The sequence below is a fragment of the Scyliorhinus torazame genome, chromosome 4 (genome assembly GCF_047496885.1).
Source record: "Scyliorhinus torazame isolate Kashiwa2021f chromosome 4, sScyTor2.1, whole genome shotgun sequence".
NCBI lineage: Eukaryota > Metazoa > Chordata > Chondrichthyes > Carcharhiniformes > Scyliorhinidae > Scyliorhinus > Scyliorhinus torazame.
The window spans coordinates 188,773,491-188,800,244 of record NC_092710.1 but is presented as its reverse complement, the minus strand read 5'-3'; the positions used below and the strand labels follow the sequence as shown (position 1 = coordinate 188,800,244).

At 44.5% G+C, this 26,754-nt stretch overlaps 1 protein-coding gene across 3 annotated transcripts in view; it reads right to left on the bottom strand.

The window, feature by feature from the left end:
* Nucleotides 1–321: 321 nt before the first annotated feature.
* LOC140410645 (uridine-cytidine kinase-like 1) overlaps nt 322–26,754 on the bottom strand; it is a 170,239-nt gene continuing 143,806 nt past the window's right edge. For all 3 annotated transcript variants that reach the window (XM_072499009.1, XM_072499008.1, XM_072499011.1), the window contains one exon: nt 322–3,198. In XM_072499009.1, coding sequence (XP_072355110.1) covers nt 3,122–3,198 — 77 coding nt within the window. In that variant the 3' untranslated portion in view covers nt 322–3,121. The remainder of the gene's footprint in view (nt 3,199–26,754) is intronic.

The window sequence follows — 26,754 nt, the reverse complement described above, 5'->3', positions numbered from 1 at the left end:
TAGGTATCTAGAAATAGCTGATCCAATTCTTTCACTTGCTCAGCTGGCCAAATGGAAATTAAAAAAGCAATTTTAAATTTTACATTCAAATAAACATTCTAGCCACTTTCCATACTCAAAATTAAAAGGCAATCTGCTTATATACAAACATCCAAAGACGTTGCAAATCACAAAGCTACTCTATTCCTTGACTATACTGCAAAATGAGTTGTCAATGATTAAAACAAAGCAAAAAAAAGTGGTCTGTGATTAAGGCAAATCAGTGAACAAATCAAAATTTGTAGTGACACCTGTAAAATAATTTAATAGTACACACAAGCATTGGGTTAGGTGTAAAGCAGTTTATGGCAACTGCAATAAACGTTTATTGATGCACCAGTAATATTCCAGACAAAAATCAATCGCAGGAATTTGCAGTTAATGCACATGGCTTTATAGGTCAAATTTTCTTAGTAATCATCTTTGTGATCCTTCATTACCTTCCTGCATGGGAAAAGATATAGTGACAATCCTGGGACTGAGATTTGTTATGCTAATTGGTCAGAGTGAAGGCTTTCTTGCTTTCGATATTTTATATATACCTTTTGGTATAAAAGGCACCTTAGAATGAATTATTGCACTGGAACTCGTATCACAGAGAAACAGCTCCAGGGCAAAAACAGATACAACATTGGAAGCTTTCCCTTATATTGCAGTATTGTGGGTGGCATTCTGCCATCTGCACAACATAACGGGCATGCAGCAAACCAAATCCGTTGAGGATGAGGTAGCTTTAGATAGTTCTTATTCGAAAATGGCTGACAGTCAATCCGTGGGTGGCAGGTTCTGCCATCAATAGAGTTGCCAACCTCAGTGGGATGACAGTTCCTTTTTTTAAAGAATATGCTAAATGTTCTTGTAATTTTTCCCACTAAGTAGAAGATTCAGTGGGGAGAAATTACAAGAACACAATGAACAGAACAACAAAATAATGGAATTTACCCAGAAAGTATTTTTGATTATATTTGGAATATATAACAATGTTTTATCAAAAAGTAATATATTAATGTGTTTAAAAGACACATCGTTCTATAAGTTGATTGGTTCCATGGGTGACAAGTGCATGAACCTCAGGCAAAAATTGCTGCATCATCCTATTTTGCAAGTATTTTTGTCCAAAGCAGCAAAGGTTCCAACATAATTTGGTAATTTAATCTTTCTGCAAGTTTTAATATTGGAGCTCATCTTATTATAATGCTATGGTATCCCAACTGGAATGAAAATAAGTAGCATCCATTATTCATTCAATATGTTGCACAATTGTAATACAAATTTTAGCATATGCAAGGAATATATAGTTAAAACAGCAAAGATTGCATAATGTTTATGCATATCATGTGCATTAATTACACAACTCGTGACATCTGAACATTTCCATATTAAAAAAAAAAAGCATTTTCAGTTAGTAATTTTAACAAATGATCTCTTCCCCACCTGCCACTCAAAAATAAATTGAATATTGCCTTTTGGGTCTTAAACATACATTTTTCATTTAAACAACAGCATTCCAATACTTCAATAATATTTAAAATTGCAGCTGTTAAACAGTTAATGCCAAATACTCTCCATAAAATTGACCAAATTCAGATGTATAAATTGTATTAGTTCACATGAATATCCAGTTAAGCAATAATAAATTATAGTGCACAACACTTCAGGTCCCATTTATTTTCCAGAGCAGTTGAGTCTTGACAGTTTATACCCATCTCCAAAGAACACAAGAATTACATTTTCTTTAAAAACAAAATGAGATGGTTAAGTGATTGGAAGTCTGATTTTGCAAAATGTAATAATTATGTTAAATATACAAATTTCAGATTAACAGTGGCTGCACATTAAATCAGTTTACTAGTTGTAAAGAACATCGACACATCCCAAGGTTGTGAAAGGCAAGATAGAAATGCAAATTATTTCCGTAACTATTTGACAATGTGGTGTTTAACTTTGAAAAATCAAAAGCTCCCGAGAGTCTTACAGTATTCGTGCACTTTCATTTGTTGACAACTTCAAAATTGAGTTGTGTCTTAATGTAATCATGAAGAGGGGAAACCAATTGCACGTGCTTATATTTGGTTTAACCTTTGACTGCAAGTGCTGTGGGAATTTTTTTCAACTAACATGATCTTAATAAATAGTCTCCATTCACAATAGCAGGCCATAAAATATGTAACACTGAAAATGTGGTTAAATTAAGGAGGTCAGCCGTAGTGCTTTATTATAAGCCGAACTGATTAAAATGACTTATGTAATTATTTTTAAAAATATGAATAGTTAAATGATTAGTTCCCGTGTCTTTTCTTAAAAAAAAGTGAACTCTTGTTTTATATTAACTTCATAATGGAGCCAGACCAGTAAAAGGTTGCATTAGTAGTTAACATCTTTAGGTAGAGGGATGATGCTGGCACCATGGGGAGTGGGAGGGGGGTGGGGAATGCCTCTTTTGAAGGAGATTCTAAGCGAAGCTTCTATATCTGAAGACTTCAATCTAATTAAAGATAAACTTATGTAACAATATCAAATATATATCAATATGGGCAGCACAGTCGCACAGTGGTTAGCACTGTTGCTTCACAGTGCCTGGGTCCAAGGTTCGATTCCCGACTTGGGTCGCTGTCTGTACGGAGTCTGCACCTTCTCCTCGTGTCTGTGTGGGTTTTCTCCGGGTGCTTTGGTTTTCCCCAAGTTCCGAAAGATGTGCTTGTTAGGTAATTTGGACATTCTGAATTCTCCCTCAGTGTACCTGAACAGGCACTGGAATGTGGCAAGGATGGGCTTTTCACAGTAACTTCATTGCAGTGTTAATGTAAGCCGACTTGTGATAATAATAATAAAGATTATCAGATATATTTTGCAAATAGCTGGCACTCCAAAAACGCTAACATAAAAAAGTTCTGTTTTATAACATATAGTTAAATTCATGAAAAAGTTGGAAATATTCAAAATAAAGCTTATTTGATAATTTGAATTCGGAAAAGGAATGTTCAGTTCCTCTTAGATACGGTCAAAAGTGTGTTCCGGTACAGTAAGTGCAATCTTTTTACTTCCATGCAAATTTATCTTGGGTCCCTTAGATATACAGAATTCAGTAGTCCATGCCCTCATCACTCTCGTACCAATCTGATGGTGCATCGGTGCCAAAGTATCGATCTCCGAAGTTACCTGCGTGTTAATAACATTTATCACATCAATTCTTACTATAAAACCAATATTCCAATTGTAGTATCTTTTAATATAATTTTTTTGTTACACAATTTAGTTCAAGCATCATACACATGATTCTTTTTATTCTTTTTTTCACTTTCTTAAACTTATTAATTAAGAAAACAGTAAAATATTAACTGATATATGATTACATGGTAGCACAGTGGTTAGCACTGCTGCCTCACAGCGCCAGGGACACAGGTTCAATTTCAACCTTGGATGACTGTCTGTCTGGAGTTTGCACATTCCCTCAGTGTCTGTATGGGTTTCTTACGGGTTCTTCGGTTTCCTCCCACAGTCCAAAGTCGTGTATGTTAGGTGGATTGGCCATGCTAAATTGTCCCTTCGGGTCCAAAGGTTCGGTGGAGTTATGGGGTTACAGGGATGGGGAGGGTGAGTGGGTCTAGATAGAGTGCTCTTTCGGAGGGTCGTGAAGACTCAATGGGCCAAATGGCCTACTTCTGCAGTGTAGGGATTCTATGGTTCTAAAAATTCAGAGCTGAGAGGAGAAAAAAAAAGCACACCAAGCTGAAGGAACAGATATTAAAATGTCTGACCTAAAGCTTGATCAAAGATGTGGGGCAGGATTCTCCGTTTGAGAGACTAAGTGCTGACACTGGGACTGAATCATGATGGTCTACATGCACAATAGGTCCCGGAGCGATTCAGAACATCCTAATGGGCGGGCACCTGCGGCATGTGGAACTATTGCAGCTTCAATACATTCTGGCGTGTAATATGGCGGGGTCGGGATCGGCAAGGGAGAGCCTGACAAGCAGGCACTCCACTCCTCAAACACCTTCACCCCAGCCAAGAAGATGGCCCTGGTTGCATTGAAGCACACCCATCCCGTTGATGGGTCAGCGGGGACAGAGGGTACCTGGGTGGGGTGGCCTGGGGAGGCACTCTTACGACCTGTGGCGCTAAGTTCATGTTTGACAGTCAGCGGCATGTGCAGCCAGATGACTGCCTTGCATGCTGCGGCAATGGTGGTATGTGCCCATTCACCCCGACCCTAGGGCCCACCACCTGGTTGCCCTCCACTACTCCCCCCGCCCTGGCAGAAGTCCCTGGCCAGTAGCACAACTGTCATCACACTAGATATGTTGGACACTTTTCATACCCTCTCTCTCCCTCAGCAGTTTTCCAGATTTTAATTACCACAAGTGAATCACGGAGTCGGTAATTCCAGAGCATAAAGTCTAGGTTGAAGCCATGACTGCCACTTGTAGGAAATGCAGGAAAACACAAGCGAGGGATTGTTCCATGACAAGAAATTGAGTAGACCCAGTCTATATCAGGGCTGGTTTAGCCCAGTGGGCTAGACAGCTGGTCTGTGGGTTCCGCCACAAAGCCAGCCGTGTGGGTTCAATTCCCGCACCAGCCTCCCCGAACAGGCACCGGAATGTGGCGACCAGGGGCTTTTCACAGCAACTTCATTGAAGCCTACTTGTCACAATAAGCGATTATTATAATATTCCTGGTTTAGAATAATTCCATAGAATAGATTCCATAGAATTTACAGTGCTGAAGGAGGCCATTCAGCCCATCGAGTCTGCACCGGACCTTGGAAAGGGCACCCTGTTTCACCCCATACTTCTACTCAATCACTGTAACCCAGTAACCCCACCTAACCTTTTTTTGGACACTAAGGGCAATTTATCATGGCCAATCCACCTAACCGGTACATCTTTGGATTGTGGGAGGAAACCGGAACACCCAGAGGAAACCCACGCAGACACGGGGAGGGCGTGCAGACTCCGCACAGGCCACTTGGCCCATTTTATATCTGCATCGGCTCCTCAAAAGGAGCAATTTACAGATAGCCAAAACCCCGCTTACTCTCTGTAGCCCTGAACATTTTTTCTTTTCCAGATGATAATTAATTCCTTCCCGAATGCCTCAATTGATCCTGCATCCATCACACTTGCATTCCAGACCCCAACCACTCGCTGCGTGAAATAATATTTCCTCATGTCGCCATTGCTTCATTTGCCATTGGTGCTGGCGCAGTGCCAGTCAGGGTCCGCTCAAAGTGCTCCCCCGGCGATTCTCCCCGCGCGATGCGCCGAGTGCCCGTCGAGTTAGGCCAACTCCCGCCGGGGTCGCTCTCGTGTGGTCCTACCCGGCGGGACCTCAGCGTTCATGCTGCGGGGGAAGCCTCCACGGTGGCCTGGCCCGCGATCGGGGCCTACCGATCGGTGGGCGGGCTTATGTTCCTCCATGCCGGGCCCCTGTAGGTCTCCGCCATGTTGTGTCGGGGCCGGAGCGGAGCCGACAACCCACGCGCATGCGCAAACTCGTGCCGCCTGTCCCATCGCTCCAGTGGCGTGCTAGCCCCCTGTGCGGCGCAGGATCACTGATCCTAGGGGCCTGTTGATGCCGTCGTAAAACGCTCTGGCGTTTAAGATGGCGTCAACACTTAGCCCCGGGATCGGAGAATCCCGCCCATGATCTATAGCAATAATAGCCATTTGAGCAGCTTGGAAATAATTGCAAATGCAGACACTAGGAAGGCAGATAATAAGGCCTATTTAGTTCCTTGCTCTTCATTTGAACTATTTTATTTACTCACCAGTGAAGCTAAAAGTCTAATGTACAAAAAGTTGCAAAAACAGACTGTAAACAAAAGAACACTAAATGTATTGTCAGAATCCAAATCCCAAAATAAATGTTAAACATCTGCCTGACAAAAGGAACTCTAAGGATAATAATAAATACAGTGCAGACATTCATATCAGTTTGCAGTTTAGTTACGTGCCTGGAGGGTTTTATTAAAGAGCTTTAATGAAGATTTACTCATGAGATCTCCTAAATTGGCAACATTGTATATCAATTTGTGTTATTGAGATTCATGAAATCTTATGAAAATCCCTCAGTCATTCATGGTTCTGAACATATCCATCAAATCTCCACTATTCTCTGCTCAAAGGCGAACAACCCCAGCTTCTCCAGTCTATCCACATAACTGAAGACCTTCATTCTGGGCATCATTCTAGTAAATCTCTTCCCTCTAAAAGGCCTTGACATCCAATCTAAAGCGTGGTTCTCAAAACTGAAAACAATTCTCCAGGTGAGTTCCAACCAGTGTTTTAAAAAGTCTTAGCAGAACCTCCCTGCTTTATATAAAGCCAAGGGTACCATTTGCTTTTTAAATAGCTTTCTCAATTTACTCTGCAAACTGAAAAAGTCTACATACACCCTGGTCTTTCTGTTTCTACACCCTCTTTTAAAATTATATTGTTTAGTTCTGTCTCCTTATTCATCCAACCAAAATTCATCATTTGTCTGCGTTAAATTTGATCTGCCATGCATTCGTCTCTCACCAGACTTTTTCTGTTCTCCCCATGATAAATTACATTTCCAAGTTTCATGTCATCTGCAAACCTGAAATTATGCTCTGCAAGCCCAGCTGCAGGTCATTAATATATATCAGAAGGATGTGATGTACCAGCCTCTGGGAACATCACTGTATACTTCACTCTGGTCTCAAAACAGCTACTACTGGGGGCAGCACGTTGCACAGTGGGACTGCGACGTTGTGGACCCGGGTTCAAATTCCCACCCTGGGTCACTGTCCATGTGGAGTTTGCACATTCTCCCCATGTCTGCGTGGGTTTCACACCCACAACCCAAAGAGGTGCAGGTTAGGTGGATTGGCCATGCTAAATTGTCCCTTAATTGGAAAAAAATAAAATAATTGGGTACTCTAAATTTATAAATAAAAAAAAACAACTGCTACCTGTTTTCTGTTGTTTAGCTAATCTTATACCAGTGTTGTCACTGCCCATCTAATTACAACATGCTTTTAATTTTCCAACAAGTATTTTATGTGATACTTTGATAGAAATCTTTTGACAACCCATGTTCATAACATTAATTGCATTTCAGAGTCACAGAATTGTTGCAGCAGAGGAGGCCATTTGGCCCATTATATCTGCACCGGCTCCTCAAAGGAGCAATTTACAGAAAGCCAATCCCCCGCTTTCTCTTTGTAGCCCTGAACAATTTTTCTGTTCAGATGATAATTAATTCCTTCCCGAATGCCTCAATTGATCCCGCATCCATCACACTTGCATTCCAGATCCCAACCACTCACTGCGTGAAATAATATTTCCTCATGTCGCCATTGTTTCATTTGCCAATTATCTTGCATCTGAGGAGTTGTGAATGTTCAACACCATTCACAACTCCTCAGACACTGAAGCAATCCACTTGCAATTGCAGCAAGTCCTGGAAAATATCCAGGCTTGGGCTGAGATGTGGCAAGTAACATTCACGGCACACAAATGATAAGCAATGACCATCTCCAATGAGAGAGAATCAAAACATTGTTCCTTGACATTCTGGTATTACCATCACTGAATCCCCATCTATCAACATCCTGGAGGTTACCATTGACCAGCAATTAAACTGGACTGGCCATTTTATTACTGTGGCTAGAGGAGCAGGAGTGACCATGTCAGATCCCTAACTATGCGTTAGTGAGCAGGTTATTGATAAGTGCCGCTTGATAGCACTATTGATGGCCACTTTCATCACTTTATTGATGATTGAGAGTAGACTGATAGGGTGGTAATTAGCTGGGTTGAATTTGTCTTGCTTTGTGTGTACAGGACATATGTGGGCAATTTTCCACATTGCCGAGTAGATGTCAATGTTGTAGCTGTACTAGAAGAGCCTGGCTAGGGCACGGCAATAGAGGTTCAGGGGGGGCAACTATACAGAGGTGGCGCTGTCTGATCATAGTGATAGGATTGTCTCCCTGGAGGCAGAGATTGCAGTGCTGGCCGAGGAGCGGAGAGTGCGAAAGGCCAAGGGTGACGATCTGGAGAACTGTTCCAGACGACAGAACTTAAGGATCATCGATGCTGGATGGATCCAACTCCACGGACTATACGTCCGATGTTCGGAACGTTGGTGGGCAAGGGGTCTTTCTGCCCCTCCTGAGATTGACTAGGCTCATAGATCGCTGAGGCAGAAGTTCAGACTGGTGCAGCCATCTTCGCGTTCACAGTCAGGTTTCATCGATATTTGGATAAGGAGCGGGTTCTCGGAGGTGGGCTAAGGACCATCGAGACTGTATTTTAAAAATATTCAGTTTTTAACATTTTATATTTAAAACAAAACCCCCAACGAAATGAACAAAGAACACCCCCAACTATATAACTCAGAATAACCCCACCCAGCCCAGCCCTCTCCCAAATAAGTACACCCCATCTCTTATGGAACCCCTCAATTGCCCTCCTCAAGGTGAACTTCATCTTCTCAAGATATAGGAACTGCATCAGCCACACTTGAGGCATAGGGCGGAGAAGCTGAATTTCAAGACGGCAATCAACGAGGTGAAGGTTAAAACATTCACCCCCGCTCCCACCTGCAGCTCCGGCTGGTCTGACATCCCAAATATGACCCCCCCCCCCCCCCCCCCCCCCCCCCCCCCGGGGACTGGGCTCCAAGTCCAAGCGTGCGGTTGCTGACAAGGTGCTGAAAAATTACCTCCAAAATGTTTCCAACTTCGAGCAGGACCAGAACATGTGTACGTGGTTGACCGGACCTCTCCCACACCACTTGCAAATATCCTTGATAAATTTCCCCCTTCAGCTTAATAACAAGATCCCATAAACCAGTACCCCCCTTTCAAAGGTGTGGCCCAGAACAGAGCACTGAAGCCCTGGTATGGATGCTCTTGTTTTCTTTCCTAAGAAGCAGGTTTGAATTCCTTCTAGAAAGCTATTATTTCTTTCCAAGTTATCAAGCATTCTGGAAACAGCTTTTAAAATGAGGATAGAGACAGGACAAGACTTCTCTGTCTGAATCCAGCAGCCAAATGTCAAAACAAAACAAAAACAAAAAATCAGAGCCACAAAAGAAGCCCAAACCAAAATGAAAGTAGAACTCAGAGCCACAGCCCAGCTCCACCCACACAATGACATCACTGAAGCCATGTGATAAGACAAAACATTTCTTAACGGGACACTCCCATGACACCTCACACCACAACCCCATCTCCAGCTCCTCATTCCACTTGGCTTTAGCCCCTCTAACGACATCCTCCTCCAGAACCCTTCCATAAATTATCGAGATGACCCCCCACCTTCCTCCAACTCCATCACCAACAACACCCCCACCAACAGCGGTGTCACAGGAAGCGAAGGGTACACCTTCCTTGCAAAATATCGCATCTGCATATACCTAAAGGCCCCCTCCTGTGGAACCCCAAACATCTCCGTCAACTCCTCCAAGCTTGCAAATCACCCTTCCATGAAAAAGTCCTTCATTTCCATCAACCCCTGCTCCTCGCAAACCTGAAAACCTAGCATCTGGTCTTGTAGGCTCAAACACATGAGGTGGGATTCTCCGTTGCCCGACGCCGATATTGAAATTGGCTACGACCAGATTGGGGGCTGCCAGTTTTGGGATGCTCCGCTCCCTCCAAAACGGCGGCATCATGGAATACGCTGCTCATCATTGGGACAGGCTCAGGACATTACCTGAACGCCCTCCCCCGATTGACCAATTGGGGGGGGGCTTCGGCGAGGGCTGGGGGGGACTGATGGGAGGTACAATTTGGTAAGTTGGCGCCATGTTGTATGGCATGTCCTCTGCAGGTCGTCGCCTTGCGCATACGTGGTCACGGACCCGGCACTTCTCCAGGCATTTATATTGGGGCGGCTGCGCATTTTACGTGGTGCGGCTGCTCGCCCCTTCCAGTCGGAGGATCAGTGCTGGGGCCTCACCGATTTATTTTGTTGTAAAACTACACTTCCTCCGGTCATAGCCCCACATTCAGAGAATCCAGCCCATGATTCTCTCGAATCTGCATCAGCCTCGACCCTGCCCCCAACTTAAAATGTTGCAGAAATCAGCGTGGCCACCACCACCGAACTACCAGAGTATTTCCCTGGGGCAAATGGAACGGCGCCATTGCCAGCGACCGCAACCCCATGTAAGAGCTTGCCTCCATCCTCACCCACAATGCTTCTGACTCCCTGCCGAAGTCCGGCACCTTTTCGCCATTCGTCTCCCAATAATAATACAGGAGATTTGACAGGGCCAAACCCCCTGACTGCCGCCCTCTCTGAAGCACCATCCATCTTCTGAATTCTCATGGCCTTACCTGCCCAAACAAACGACAAAATCAACCACTCCCATAAAAAACGCTTTCAGCAAGAAGACCGGTAAACACTGGAATAAAAACAAAAACTGCGGCAAAACATTTCATCATTACCACCTGCACCGGCCTACCAATAATAGGGGGCCAAATCCACCTTGACCCTGCCCAACAGGCTTGTAAAATTAAATTTATGGAGCTGGGCCCAATCATCAGCAGACAGCCACCCTCTATGCTCCCCCCACCCACCCACTAATCCTCCTCCACTTCTGAGATGCTCAACACAATGGCCAAAGACTCGATCGCCAACACAAACAAAAGGCGGGGGTGGGGGCGCATGGGATACCCCTGCCTCGATCCCCAATGCAGCTGAAACTATCCCGCGTTCACCTTATTCGTACGTACATTCACCTTCGGTTCCAGACAATAATTTGAGCCACGCCACAAATTTGGCCCAATCCCAAACCGTTCCAATACCGAAAACAAATAATTCCACTCTACTCAATCAAACACCTTCTCCGCATCCAGCAGCACCACCACTTCCTGCGCTTCCCCCCTTCTGATGGCGAAAGCACCACATTTAACAAGCGTTGCACATTCAAGGACAACTGCCTACCCTTTATAAACCCTGTCTGGTCCTCCCCAACCACATGTGGAAGGCACTCCTCCAACTTCAGCGCTAACACATCTGGCAAGAATCTTGGCATCACATTCAACAGAGATACTGCTGAAACGACCCACACTCCACCGGGTCTGTATCCTTTTTTAACAAAAGTGAAATAGATGCCTGTCCCATCATCTCCGGAAGGCTCCCCCCAGCTAATGCATCCTCAAACCTCTCCACCAACAGTAACGCCATTCTATCCAAAATCTTCTTATAAAACCCATCAGGTGCTTTACCCGCTTGCATTTTCCTATCTTCTCAATTCCACTGGCTCCTCCAATCCTGCTCTATCCTCCTCTCCCACCGTGGGACATGCCAGCCCCTCCAAACACTCCCTCATATACTCATATCCAACTTATCCCTGGGGGCTCCGACGTACAACCTCTTATAAAACTCCTCAAATGCCCTATTCACCTGCTCCGGCACAACCACCAGCCCCCTCACCCAATCTCGAACCTGAACCTCCGAGAGGCCAGCGGAGCTGTCCCTCCAAGAAGCGAGTGGCCTCTTCCCCGTACTCGTACACCACACCCTTCGCCCGCCTCGCCTAGCTCACCGCTTTCCCTGTAGACAAAAGTTCAAACTGCATCTGCAGTTCCTTTCTGCTAGCCAAAAGTTCCAGAGTGGAATTTACACATAGTTCCCATCCACTTGCAAACATTTGTCCCCCAACCGCTGCTGCTCCTCTCTTACCTCCCTATCCACCTGCACCTTGAACGAGATAATCTCGCCCCTGATCACCACCACCCATACCACCGACGGCGACGTAAAGAGGAAATGGGAGGATGAGCTAGGTTTTGTCTTTGAGGGGCAGTGTGGAGTGAGGCTCTTTAGAGGGTCAACTTCACATCCTCATGTGTGAGGTTAAGCCTGATCTAGTTCAAGGTGGTGCACAGGGTGCATCTGACTGGGGTGCGTATGAGTGGGTTCTTCTCAGGGGGTGGTTTAAACTGATCTCGGACAGAGAGAGAGGAAATGGGCCCATGACGCGAGTAGCTGGAAAATGACCATGTCGGTTTTCCTCTGTCTCGTAGTCTGATGAAGTTTAATCACTCGCACATGGTCAGGTAAGGCGTCTCGACGAAATCAAAGGTCAGTCTGGCGGATTAGAAAACTAATTTCAATTGATATAAGTACGATTGAGGGCTATTTAACTGAGAGAATTTGAGGGGACAATTCAGCTAGGGCTTGAGGGAATGTGCCTCGGAATTCAGTTTGCATGTTGAAAATTAAAATTGGTTGTATTGAATTACACTTTAATTCGGTTAAGGCCTTTAACGAGTTGAGGGAATGTTACAGCCAATTCAGTTAAGACCACTGAGGGAATGTTCTGGAGACAATTCAATGCTGTACAATTAGAATTGATTAAAGTTGGATTTTGTTCGGGGGAGATATGTCTCATGAGTGAAAAAGTTGGGAGATGAAGAAGTGGGAGAAAAGTTGGCCACTAGGGGGAACCAGAGACTTGGATAATTCAGAACCGTATCGGAAAAGAGGAGGTTTCAGGAATGTTTAAATTTACTTTACAGTTTTGAAGAAGGGAAAAAACGTGCAAATTCAAAGTTTTATTGTCCAGTTGGTTGAGATGAATGAAAGTATGATGCTTTGAATTCCTTTCGTTTGAGTGGAGATCTTGGTGGATGAATGAGTGTGTGTGTTTAATAAGAATGTGAACTTCCTCTGGTATTCCTAGTTTTTAAAATGTTTTGTTTTGCAAAACAAAGTTGCACATCAATTAGGAGGTATACAGTGAGATTTAAAATGGGGTAAGTATTTGAAAGTTCTTTAGAAAATCAGTAATAATGATTAACATTGTGGAAGTTATTTAGAACACAATTCTCAGGAAGTAAACAAAAAGCAAAATCAAAATGTATAAATTGGGATTTGTAAATGATTAGTTGAACTCGGCATAGTCTTGGTTGGTTAAAAAAGAAAAAGAGGAGAGAACAAAGGAATCTAAAATTGAAATGCGAAGACTAGGCATTCGGTGAATTGAGGCCATGTGCTCCTTTATTAGAGGCAGCCATGATGTACCTACACTTAAAAAATTTTTGTTCGGTGAGTTCCAAATTGTAGAGATTTCAGTATTTTCTCTGTAAACTCACTACACATCAAATTTAAGATTTGGGGATTTTCATATAGCAAAGACTATGGATTTTTAAAACTTTATTTTAAGATTACACAGGGGGAAAGGAAGATCCCAGTAGAAAGGAAGTGATACGGCACAGCTCCACTGGGTCCTAGTGCCCGCTTAGTTGCAAGAAAGTCACTAGCAGAAGAAATGAAGTTTAGAACGTTAACTACATTGCAGGCAGAGCTTTAGGGAATAATAATATGGGACCGGAGCTTTGAACAAAGAAAAGTACAGCACAGGAACAGGCCCTTCGGCCCTCCATGCCCGTGCCGACCATGCTGCCCGACTAAACTACAATCTTCTACACTTCCTGGGTCCGTATCCCTCTATTCCCATCCTATTCATGTATTTATCAAGATGCCCCTTAAATGTCACTATCGCCCCTGCTTCCACCACCTCCTCCGGCAGCGAGTTCCAGGCACCCACTACACTGTGTAAAAAAATTGCCTCGTACATCTACTCTAAACCTATGCCCCCTAGTAATTGACCCCTCTACCCTGGGGAAAAGCCTCTGACTATCCACTCTGTCTATGCCCCTCATAATTTTGTAGACCTCTATCAGGTCGCCCCTCAACCTCCGTCGTTCCAGTGAGAACAAACAGAGTTTATTCAACCGCTCCTCATAGCTAATGCCTTCCATACCAGGCACCAGTCTGGTAAATCTCTTCTGCACCCTCTCTAAAGCCTCCACATCGTTCTGGTAGTGTGGCGACCAGAATTGAACACTATACTCCAAGTGTGGCCTAACTAAGGTTCTATACAGCTGCAACATGACTTGCCAATTCTTATACTCAATGCCCCGGCCAATGAAGGCAAGCATGCCGTATGCCTTCTTGACTACCTTCTCCACCTGTGTTGCCCCTTTCAGTGACCTGTGGACCTGTACACCTAGATCTCTCTGACTTTCAATACTCTTGAGGGTTCTACCATTCACTGTATATTCCCTACCTGCATTAGACCTTCCAAAATGCATTACCTCACATTTGTCCGGATTAAACTCCATCTGCCATCTCTCCGCCCAAGTCTCCAAACAATCTAAATCCTGCTGTATCCTCTGACAGTCCTCATCGCTATCCGCAATTCCACCAACCTTTGTGTCGTCTGCAAACTTACTAATCAGACCAGTAGGGGCTGTTTAGCACAGGACTAAGTTGCTGGCTTTGAAAGCAGACCAAGGCAGGCCAGCAGCACGGTTCAATTTCCGTACTAGCCTCCCCGAACAGGCACCGGAATGTGGCGACTAGGGGCTTTTCAGAGTAACTTCATTTGAAGCCTACTTGTGACAATGAATGATTTTCATTTCATTCATTTTCAGTTACATTTTCCTCCAAATTATTTATATATATTACAAACAGCAAAGGTCGCAGCACTGATCCCTGCGGAACACCACTAGTCATAGCCCTCCAATTAGAAAAGCATCCTCCCATTGCTACTCTCTGCCTTCTATGACCCAGCCAGTTCTGTATCCACCTTGCCAGCTCACCCCTGATCCCGTGTGATTTCACCTTTTGTACTAGTTTACCATGAGGGACCTTGTCAAAGGCCTTACTGAAGTCCATATAGACAACATCCACTGCCCTACCTGCATCAATCATCTTTGTGACCTCTTCAAAAAACTCTATTAAGTTAGTGAGACACAACCTCCCCTTCACAAAACCATGCTGCCTCTCACTAATACGTCCATTTGCTTCCAAATGGGAGTAGATCCTGTCTCGAAGAATTCTCTCCAGTAATTTCCCTACCACTGACGTAAGGCTCACTGGCCTGTAGTTCCCTGGATTATCCTTGCTACCCTTCTTAAACAGAGGAACAACATTGGCTATTCTCCAGTCCTCTGGGACGTCACCTGAAGACAGTGAGGATCCAAAGATTTCTGTCAAGGCCTCAGCAATTTCCTCTCTAGCCTCCTCCAGTATTCTGGGGTAGATCCCATCAGGCCCTGGGGACTTATCTACCTTAATATTTTTCAAGACGCCCAACACCTCATCTTTTTAGATCTCAATGTGACCCAGGCTATCTACACACCCTTCTCCAGACTCGACATCCACCAATTCCTTCTCTTTGGTGAATACTGATGCAAAGTATTCATTTAGTACCTCGCCCATTTCCTCTGGCTCCACACATAGATTCCCTTGCCTATCCTTCAGTGGGCCAACCCTTTCCCTGGCTTTTTATGTATGTGTAAAATGCCTTGGGATTTTCCTTAATCCTATTTGCCAATGACTTTTCGTGACCCCTTCTAGCCCTCCTGACTCCTTGCTTAAGTTCCTTCCTACTTTCCTTATATTCCACACAGGCTTTGTCTGTTCCCAGCCTTTTAGCCCTGACAAATGCCTCCTTTTTCTTTTTCACAAGGCCTACAATATCTCTTGCTAAGGTTCCCGAAAATTGCCGTACTTATCCTTCTTGCTCACAGGAACGTGCCGGTCCTGAATTCCTTTCAACTGACACTTGAAAGCCTCCCACATGTCAGATGTTGATTTACCTTCAAATATCCGCCCCCAATCTAGGTTCTTCAGTTCCCGCCTAATATTGTTATAATTAGCCTTCCTCCAATTTCGCACATTCACCCTAGGACCACTCTTATCCTTTAGCACTTATCTTATCCCACCAGCACTTTAAAACTTACCGAATTGTGGTCACTGTTCCCGAAATGCTCCCCAACTGAAACATCTACCACCTGGCCGGGCTCATTCCCCAATACCAGGTTCAGTACAGCCCCTTCCCTAGCTGGACTGTCTACATATTGTTTTAAGAAGCCCTCCTGGATGTTCCTTACAAACTCTGCCCCGTCTAAGCCCCTGGCACTAAGAGAGTCCTAGTCAATATTGGGGAAGTTGAAGTCTCCCATCACAACGGTATTGTTTTTACTCTTTTCCAAAATCTGTCTACCTATCTGCTCCTCTATCTCTTGCTGGCTGTTGGGAGGCCTGTAGTAAACCCCCAACATTGTGACTGCACCCTTCCTATTCCTGATCTCTACCCATATAGCCTCACTGCACTCTGAGGTGCCCTCCCGTAGTACAGCTGTGATATTCTCCCTAACCAGTAGCGCAACTCCGCCACCCCTTTTACATCCCCCTCTATACCGCCTGAAACATCTAAATCAACGTTTAGCTGCCAATCCTGCCCTTCCCTCAACCAGGTCTCTGTAATGGCAACAACATCATAGTTCCAAGTACTAATCCAAGCTCTAAGTTCATCTGCCTTACCCGTAATACTTCTTGCATTAAAACATATGCACTTCAGGCCACCAGACCCGCTGTGTTCAGCAACCTCTCCCTGTCTGCTCTGCCTCAGAGCCATTCTGGCCCTATTCCCTAGTTCTCCCTCAATGTCTCCCACCCGCCCTCCTCCTCTAACCTAATAATAAGACCCATTGGTGTAAGGTAAGTGCCATATTATATTATTATATTATTAGCATTGTGCAGGTCAAGGATTGGAGGTGGAGGAGCAGTCTCTGCCAGCGAGAGAACCTGAGAACATCTCAGAAGGTAAGCAAGTGATTTTTACTTTTATACCTTTTTTTCAAATTGTGTGTGTCGGGGGGAAACTGAAGTGACATCACAGAAAAGCTGTGACCTGAGTGGCTGGTTGGGATTCTAACCTAAATTTTTTTGAGTATTTGGGAACTAATTAAACATAATAACTTAATTATAATTTAGAGGATATCTAAGCCAGAGATCGGAGAATATTATAGTTAGCTATCGCATTTCTATTAGAAATCTAGTGCTAGGAAACAGATAGTTGACAGTAACTTTGTAATTAAAAAAAAAAAAATTTATAAAAAAAAAAAGACAAATTTTAATTTTAATTAATTGACGCAATGTCAGTTAGAGGGGTGCTGTGCTCTGACTGTGAGATGTGGCAGGTCCGGGAGGCTTCCAGCGTCCCGGATGGCTTCATCTGCAGAAAGTGCACCCAACTGCAGCTCCTCACAGACCGCATGGTTCGGTTGGAGCAGCAATTGGATGCACTTAGGAGCATGCAGGTGGCGGAAAGCGTCATAGATCGCAGTTATGTAAGTGTGGTCACACCCAAGGTGCAGGCAGAGAAATGGGTGACCACCAGAAAGGGCAGGCAGTCAGTGCAGGAATCCCCTGTGGTTGTCCCCCTCTCGAACAGATATACCCCTTTGGATACTGTCGGGGGGGATAGCCTATCAGGGGAAAACAGCAGCAGCCAGAGCAGTGGCACCACGGCTGGCTCTGATGTTCAGAAGGGAGGGTCAAAGCGCAGAAGAGTAATAGTTATAGGGGACTCTATAGTCAGGGGCACAGATAGGCGCTTCTGTGGACGTGAAAGAGACTCCAGGATGGTATGTTGCCTCCCTGGTGCCAGGGTCCAGGATGTCTCCGAACGGGTAGAGGGAATCCTGAAGGGGTCGGGCAAACAGGCAGTGGTCGTTGTACATATTGGTACTAACGACATAGGCAGGAAGGGGCATGAGGTCCTGCAGCAGGAGTTCAGGGAGCTAGGCAGAAAGTTAAAAGACAGGACCTCGAGGGTTGTAATCTCGGGATTACTCCCTGTGCCACGTGCCAGTGAGGCTAGAAATAGGAAGATAGAGCAGACAAACACGTGGCTAAACAGCTGGTGTAGGAGGGAGGGTTTCTGTTATCTGGACCACTGGGAGCTCTTCCGGGGCAGGTGTGACCTGTATAAGATGGACGGGTTGCATCTAAACCGGAGAGGCATAAATATCCTGGCCGCGAGATTTGCTAGTGTCACACGGGAGGGTTTAAACTAGTATGGCAGGGGGGTGGGCACGGGAGCAATAGGTCAGAAGGTGAGAGCGTTGAGGGAGAACTAGGGAATAGGGACAGTGTGGCTCTGAGGCAGAGCAGACGGGGAGAAGTTGCTGAACACAGCGGGGCTGGTGGCCTGAAGTGCATATGTTTTAATGCAAGGAGCATTACGGGTAAGGCAGATGAACTTAGAGCTTGGATTACTACTTGGAACTATGATGTTGTTGCCATTACAGAGACCTGGTTGAGGGAAGGGCAGGATTGGCAGCTAAACGTTCCAGGATTTAGATGTTTCAGGCGGGATAGAGGGGGATGTAAAAGGGGAGGCGGAGTTGCGTTACTTGTTCAGGAGAGTATCACAGCTATACAGCGAGAGGACACCTCAGAGGGCAGTGAGGCTATATGGGTAGAGATCAGGAACAAGAAGGGTGCAGTCACAATGTTGGGGGTATACTACAGGCCTCCCAACAGCCAGCGGGAGATAGAGGAGCAGATAGGTAGACAGATTTTGGAAAAGAGTAAAAACAACAGGGTTGTGGTGATGGGAGACTTCAACTTCCCCAATATTGACTGGGACTCACTTAGTGCCAGGGGCTTAGACGGGGCAGAGTTTGTAAGGAGCATCCAGGAGGGCTTCTTAAAACAATATGTAAACAGTCCAACTAGGGAAGGGGCGGTACTGGACCTGGTATTGGGGAATGAGCCCGGCCAGGTGGTAGATGTTTCAGTAGGGGAGCATTTCGGTAACAGTGACCACAATTCAGTAAGTTTTAAAGTACTGGTGGACAAGGATAAGAGTGGTCCGAGGATGAATGTGCTAAATTGGGGGAAGGCTAATTATAACAATATTAGGCGGGACCTGAAGAACATAGATTGGGGGCGGATGTTTGAGGGCAAATCAACATCTGACATGTGGGAGGCTTTCAAGTGTCAGTTGAAAGGAATACAGGACAGGCATGTTCCTGTGAGGAAGAAAGATAAATACGGCAATTTTCGGGAACCTTGGATGACGAATGATATTGTAGGCCTCGTCAAAAAGAAAAAGGAGGCATTTGTCAGGGCTAAAAGGCTGGGAACAGACGAAGCCTGTGTGGCATATAAGGAAAGTAGGAAGGAACTTAAGCAAGGAGTCAGGAGGGCTAGAAGGGGTCATGAAAAGTCATTGGCAAATAGGGTTAAGGAAAATCTCAAGGCTTTTTACACTTACATAAAAAGCAAGAGGGTAGCCAGGGAAAGGGTTGGCCCACTGAAGGATAGGCAAGGGAATCTATGTGTGGAGCCAGAGGAAATGGGCGAGGTACTAAATGAATACTTTGCATCAGTATTCACCAAAGAGAAGGAATTGGTAGATGTTGAGTCTGGAGAAGGGGGTGTAGATAGCCTGGGTCACATTGTGATCCAAAAAGACGAGGTGTTGGGTGTCTTAAAAAATATTAAGGTAGATAAGTCCCCAGGGCCGGATGGGATCTACCCCAGAATACTGAAGGAGGCTGGAGAGGAAATTGCTGAGGCCTTGACAGAAATCTTTGGATCCTCGCTGTCTTCAGGGGATGTCCCGGAGGACTGGAGAATAGCCAATGTTGTTCCTCTGTTTAAGAAGGGTGGCAGGGATAATCCCGGGAACTACAGGCCGGTGAGCCTTACTTCAGTGGTAGGGAAATTACTGGAGAGAATTCTTCGAGACAGGATCTACTCCCATTTGGAAGCAAATGGACGTATTAGTGAGAGGCAGCACGGTTTTGTGAAGGGGAGGTCGTGTCTCACTAACTTGATAGAGTTTTTCGAGGAGGTCACTAAGATGATTGATGCAGGTAGGGCAGTAGATGTTGTCTATATGGACTTCAGTAAGGCCTTTGACAAGGTCCCTCATGGTAGACTAGTACAAAAGGTGAAGTCACACGGGATCAGGGGTGAACTGGCAAGGTGGATACAGAACTGGCTAGGCCATAGAAGGCAGAGGATAGCAATGGAGGGATGCTTTTCTAATTGGAGGGCTGTGACCAGTGGTGTTCCACAGGGATCAGTGCTGGGACCTTTGCTCTTTGTAGTATATATAAATGATTTGGAGGAAAATGTAACTGGTCTGATTAGTAAGTTTGCAGACGACACAAAGGTTGGTGGAATTGCGGATAGCGATGAGGACTGTCTGAGGATACAGCAGGATTTAGATTGTCTGGAGACTTGGGCGGAGAGATGGCAGATGGAGTTTAACCTGGACAAATGTGAGGTAATGCATTTTGGAAGGGCTAATGCAGGTAGGGAATATACGGTGAATGGTAGAACCCTCAAGAGTATTGAAAGTCAAAGAGATCTAGGAGTACAGGTCCACAGATCACTGAAAGGGGCTACACAGGTGGAGAAGGTAGTCAAGAAGGCATACGGCATGCTTGCCTTCATTGGCCGGGGCATTGAGTATAAGAATTGGCAAGTCATGTTGCAGCTGTATAGAACCTTAGTTAGGCCACACTTGGAGTATAGTGTTCAATTCTGGTCGCCACACTACCAGAAGGATGTGGAGGCTTTAGAGAGGGTGCAGAAGAGATTTACCAGAATGTTGCCTGGTATGGAGGGCATAAGCTATGAGGAGCGATTGAATAAACTCGGTTTGTTCTCACTGGAACGAAGGAGGTTGAGGGGCGACCTGATAGAGGTATACAAAATTATGAGGGGCATAGACAGAGTGGATAGTCAGAGGCTTTTCCCCAGGGTAGAGGGGTCAATTACTAGGGGGCATAGGTTTAAGGTGAGAGGGGCAAAGTTTAGAGTAGATGTACGAGGCAAGTTTTTTACGCAGAGGGTAGTGGGTGCCTGGAACTCACTACCGGAGGAGGTAGTGGAGGCAGGGACGATAGGGACATTTAAGGGGCATCTTGACAAATATATGAATAGGATGGGAATAGAAGGATACGGACCCAGGAAGTGTAGAAGATTGTAGTTTAGTCGGGCAGTATGGTCGGCACGGGCTTGGAGGGCCGAAGGGCCTGTTCCTGTGCTGTACATTTCTTTGTTCTTTGTTCTTTGTTGTTCAATGCTTTCACCTTCTGACCTATTGCTCCTGTGCCCACCCCCCTGCCATACTAGTTTAATTAGATTAGGAGTATTACTTGCAGTATCAGGAAATGAGAATCTGATGGCAGGGGAAGATTAATAAAAATAGATGCAGAAATAAAAAATAAAAATTAAGATGTTAAAACCAATTCATAGATTATCATAGAATTTACAGTGCAGAAGGAGGCCATTCGGCCCGTCGAGTCTGCACCGGCTCTTGGAAAGAGCACCCTACCCAAGCACACACCTCCACCCTATAACCCAGTAACCCCACCCAACACTAAGGGCAATTTTGGACACTAAGGGCAATTTATCATGGCCAATCCACCTAACCTGCACATCTTTGGACTGTGGGAGGAAACCGGAGCACCCGGAGGAAACCCACGCACACACGGGGAGGATGTGCAGACTCCGCACAGACAGTGACCCAAGCCAGAATCGAACCTGGGACCCTGGAGCTGTGAAGCAATTGTGCTATCCACAATGCTACCGTGCAGCAACGTAAAGGAAATAAGGAAAGCAAACCTCGCAATAGAAAGAATGACACAGGGTTAATCAGCACACAATTCCAGCACACGATCTAGGGAGACGATACAGGCCGTAAAAGAAATAGCCCTTGACCCGAGGTGCCAAATGCGAGCTGGAGATAATGATCAAAGAGTTAGAACAGCACGGAATCATTCAAGAAGTCACATATGCAGCGACGAATAGCCCACTTCAGGTAGTTAGCAAGCCTGCTGGTACATTTAGAATGGTAACGAATTACAAAGCATTAAATAAGGTTACAAAAAGAAAAAAGAGAAGGATAAACGGTATTTAATAAATCCACAAACTACATTGGAGAAGGTGGCAGGCAAAACTTATTTAACTAGTATAGATTTAGCCAACGGATTTGGGAGTGTACCGTTAGACCCAGACAGCAGGGAAAAGACAGCATTTACCTTTGACACTAAACATTACGTATACTGTAAATTGCCACAAGGATATGTTAATTCCCCAGACCACTTTCAGGCAATAGTAAGGGAGTTGATTAAAGATGATTTGGCTTTAGTATATATTGATGATGTGTTAATTGGAGATGATGATCAGGGGGACACATGTTGAAAGAGTGACCAAAATTATTAAAACACTTAATGAAGCAGGGTTTAAGATAGGGCTAAAGAAATGCCAGATTGGCAGGAGCGAAGTCGACTATCTAGGTAGTCAGTGTCAAGGGCAGGTGGGGAAGCCAATGTTGGGATGAGAGAGAAAGCTGCTAGAATCGCAGCGCCCGTTTCACGAAACGGGGGTAAGCAAATCATGGGAATTTGGGGGTATTTGAGACCAGTAGTGGAAGACTTTGGTCTTTATGCTAGACCCATTTATTAAACTTTAAAAGGGGATTTTAGGTGAACCAGTGAAGAACAAAGAAAATTACAGCACAGGAACAGGCCCTTCGGCCCTCCCAGCCTGCGTCGATCCAGATCCTTTATGTAAACCTATCACCTATTTTCCAAGGATCTAGTTCCCTCTGTTCCCCGCTGTTCATATATCTGTTTAGATGCATCTTAAATGATGCTATCGTGCCCGCCTCTGCCACCTCCGCTGGCAAAGTGTTCCAGGCACCCACCACCCTCTGCATAAAAACTTTCCACGCACATCTCCCTTAAACTTTTCCCCTCTCACTTTGAAATCGTGACCCCTTGTAATTGACACCCCCACTCTTGGAAAAAGTTTGTTGCTATCCACCCAAATCTCTTGAGATTTGTCCTACTTTCCCGATATTGCTCCAAAGCTTATCAGTTTTAAGTCGCCTAGATCTTATGTATGCTTCCTTTTTCATCTTAGCTAGTCTCACAATTCCACCCGTCATCCATGGTTCACTAATCTTGCCATTTCTATCCCTGATTTTCTCAGGGACACCGCTGTCCTGCACTCTAATCAACCTTTCCTTAAAAGACTCCCACATTTCAAATGTGGATTTACCCTTAAACAGCTGCTCCCAATCTACATTCCCTAGCTCCTGCCGAAGAGAAGGTTGGACCAGTTAAAAACAGCTGTAGCAACATCCGGGCCATTAGAAGAGACATGAAGAGGACGATTTGAGCATTAAATTTGATCTGTACGCAAATGGATATGGTATGGTGCTTGTTAATCACAGTACTCAGACACCTATCAAACATTGACAGGAAATTGGTCAAGGGCTGAACAAAAGTTTTCGGACATTGCAAAATGTCTGGCAGCCATAACAAAAAGGATAGCAGAGATTGAAAATTTATCAGCCGGAAAGAAAATTTATGTCACAGTTGAATTTTTAGAATTGACAAGAGTTGACCAAGAGCCAGGGTTGCCAGCAAGGCGCGAATACAGCTCGATGGGAAACCATTCTTTTAAACCCTGCCTTAATGTTTATTCATGACATTAAAAAGGGACAGAAACTTGATAAATCAGTTAGCAGAACAGAGTTGGTAAATGCTTGGGTGGTATATACAGATGGTAGTAAAGTTAAGGAGGACGAGGGACAAGCCGGGGGGGGGGGGGGCATCCATGTTTTTTTTTAAAATTCAGGAAAGAAAATGGTGGAGAAACAGGGAGTAAAGAAACAGGGAGTAGCATAGAAAAAAACTGAGACACTGATGGAAGAATGGTCACTAGAGTATGCAGGCCCTCTTTTTCCTAGGAGCAGCAAAAGTAATTTGTACTTTTTAATCAAAGCTGATAGCAACACGGGGGACGTTGAATTAGAGAATCAGTGGCATCTGGAGCAAAGGAATTGTATCAGAACTAAAACATCCGACACAATTAAATGATAAAAGAGGGATTATTATAATCCATAGGCAACCTATCGGCAGCAAACGAAGAAACATAATTAGTAAGGAATTGAGAATATGGGATGATAGATCAAGGGCTGTTATTAATGGACCCCAGTTAAAATGATTCATTGTGAACATAATGAAACATTGTGTCAAGGATGTGGCACGTTCTGTAGCCAAGTAGTTTGGACAGGGAGTAATCATATGAAACCTAGGAGAATGGCAGATATAGCATTCAGGTGAGTTGATATTGCATTTAGAACAACAGAAATGGGGAAATGCTTTGGCTCCCAGGGAAATTCAGTTGTCATAATTGTTTTGTGAAACATCAGGCAACACTGATGATCGAAGTTTGTGACCACATGATAGCTTTTGACATGGGATGGTGTGATAATGATAATTGTAATTACTGCAGAGAAAACCAAGCTGACGACGAACTGATTGGGAAAGGATGTGCAGGATTGTGAAGAAGTGATAAACTTGTGGTACCAATTAGTGAGGGAGTACGTAGTTTAAGAGATGTTGGGATGACCCGGGGACGTAAAATTAACCTAACAGTGTTTAGAGACTGTATCACTGCAATGATGCCGTGCCACAGGATAGATCATATCCCCAAACTGCTCGGCCAAGGAAAAAGAAATGTTTGGTTGTGAGTGGCAGGGGATAACTGCACTTACTAGTATAATGGAATCAGTGGAGCGGGATACCAGGGAATTGAAACCTGTTAGCAGCATCATTAGGACAGATGATAAAGTGAAAATATCATGATTGGAAATTATTTTCATAAAAATCCGGTCGTAATCAAAATTAAAGGAATTAAAGTACATGCAGTAGCAATATCCGACATGTAACAGGGAAAGTTTCGACCCGCTTGGATCACTGAGTTAGCAAAAGAGGAGTTTGAGATTCTTTGAGTCTCACTCAGGGGTGCAACGATAGGAGAAGGAGGCTTAACAGGCCTTAATCGTATGATGTAGGTCAAGGATGATAAGGGAAATAAATGGAAATCCGGAATCCTGGAGAGGGCACTTCTGGAACATCCAAACAAGAATAGAAAGATACAAATTAAGGAATAGGGTCCTCTCCGCCTTTGGTTCATTTGGTTTTCAGCTGAAGCAAAAATAACACAGATGAAGAACGAGAAATACACTCCAGAGAAGAATGTTTTAGACAGTATGGGGGGGGGGAAACTAATGATACAATTGGCTACATATTTGAGGGAATTAAACGACAGAGCCCAGAAGGAAAACCTTACGGGTTAGAAACAAATCAAAATATCAAATTATTCCTCAATAGTGAAACCTCCGGTCAGACATCTCGAACTGCACGTCAGCTGATGAATGATCTGTGGTCTCCACGGGGTATGTACTATGCGATGGAGTTATTCAGGGTCTTGGCAGACGGCAGCGACTGACGAGGAACCCCCGCATTTTAAATGACAATAATTTAGGAATTTTGGCAGCTTGATGCCACGGCGGGAAATTTGTAACCAATGCAGCAAACAATATTGCATTGGAGAGTGTAATAGTTATTACGGACGAAATGTCCTGTAAGTTGTTAGGGACTGTTATGTATGGATTCAATTGGGTTGTAACCCCAAAAGTTGACTGTATTGAATGTGCAAGTGGTGTTATTGCAAAGTAGAAAAACAAACAAACAAATAATGGCAAGTATACACTCCATGCTGTAAGGAAAATGATAACGGACAAAAGGGATTTGAAGAAAACTGAGTATTGTCTCATGTAAACCGGGGCTGGAAGCATGGTTCAGTACAATGTTAGATGTTAGTGTGAGGGAGTCAGGAATAAAAACAGGATTGATTGAAGCTTCTGCAATTCATAAAGCGAGATAATCAGTGGATAGTACATGATATCATAAATAATACCAGTGAGGGATGAAAACCTTTTTGGTCGCTGATGGACTGAGTTGTGTGCTGTTTCTAAGGGACATGAGGAAGCTTTTACGGTGCTGCTACCCCAAGGTAATCAGATGCCTTGGAGGTAGTGGAACACACGGATATAGCTATTGTGTTATATTCCTGAGTAGTGACAGCTATGGTTCACGGTGATTGGACTTGAGGCAAGAACAATACAGAGTCTATTGCCACTAGTCTGCAGGATGGATGAATTTACAGTTGATTTCCGTGCACAGTTTACAAATCACGACATGTATACACACACATGATAAGGATCGGGGATAGCTGCTAGTCAGTACGACTAGAAGGGTGATATAAACCCTGCAGTAGGATTCAGCTCAGAGTCAGCTCTCATAGCTCGGTCATGGGGTTTTACCTGATGCATGGATTGATAATACTTGTTATTATAATTGTATGTTGTATAATCATTGGATGCCTTAATATGTGTTGTAAGATGACTATGGCTCGGATGATGCCGATAGACTCGGCCCATCACCATTCACCAAGATGACATCCCGTTACTGGCGACCATCAAACCAGGAGGAACCCGGACGGAGAACCAGTGGCTGTAAAAATGTGATGAGGTGTTTATGTACGGAATGTAATGAATTGCGGGATGGTCTTTCAGACCAGACACTGATGCAGGTTATTAACCCGGGGATGTTTATAATGGACACTGGGAGTTGTATACCTAACCAAACTCCAAATTTGGACCGAGACAGCAACAGGACTATTGTTGATCTGGCGAATTGTTAGCACACTTTTTGACCATTAGGAGGAATACCTACCCACACCTTTCTCTAGCGATAGAGACCCTCGTGGCAGAGGTGACAGAAAATATAACATGTCTGTTCTCCACCTGCACGGATCGGAGATGTATTGTAACCCAGACATCAGGCTAAGGCACCTGCCACAACGCCACCGGTGTCCCGTTGTCGGCGGGTAGCGGGAGGGCATGTTGGTTAGGAGGCGGCATAGTAGTTATCATAGAATGATAAAAGGAGAGAATGAGGAATTGAACTAAAGAAAAGAACATTAGACTGGGATGACCAGTTAGAATAGTGCATTATGGACATTAATTCGGGTTGCAGAGAGTGAA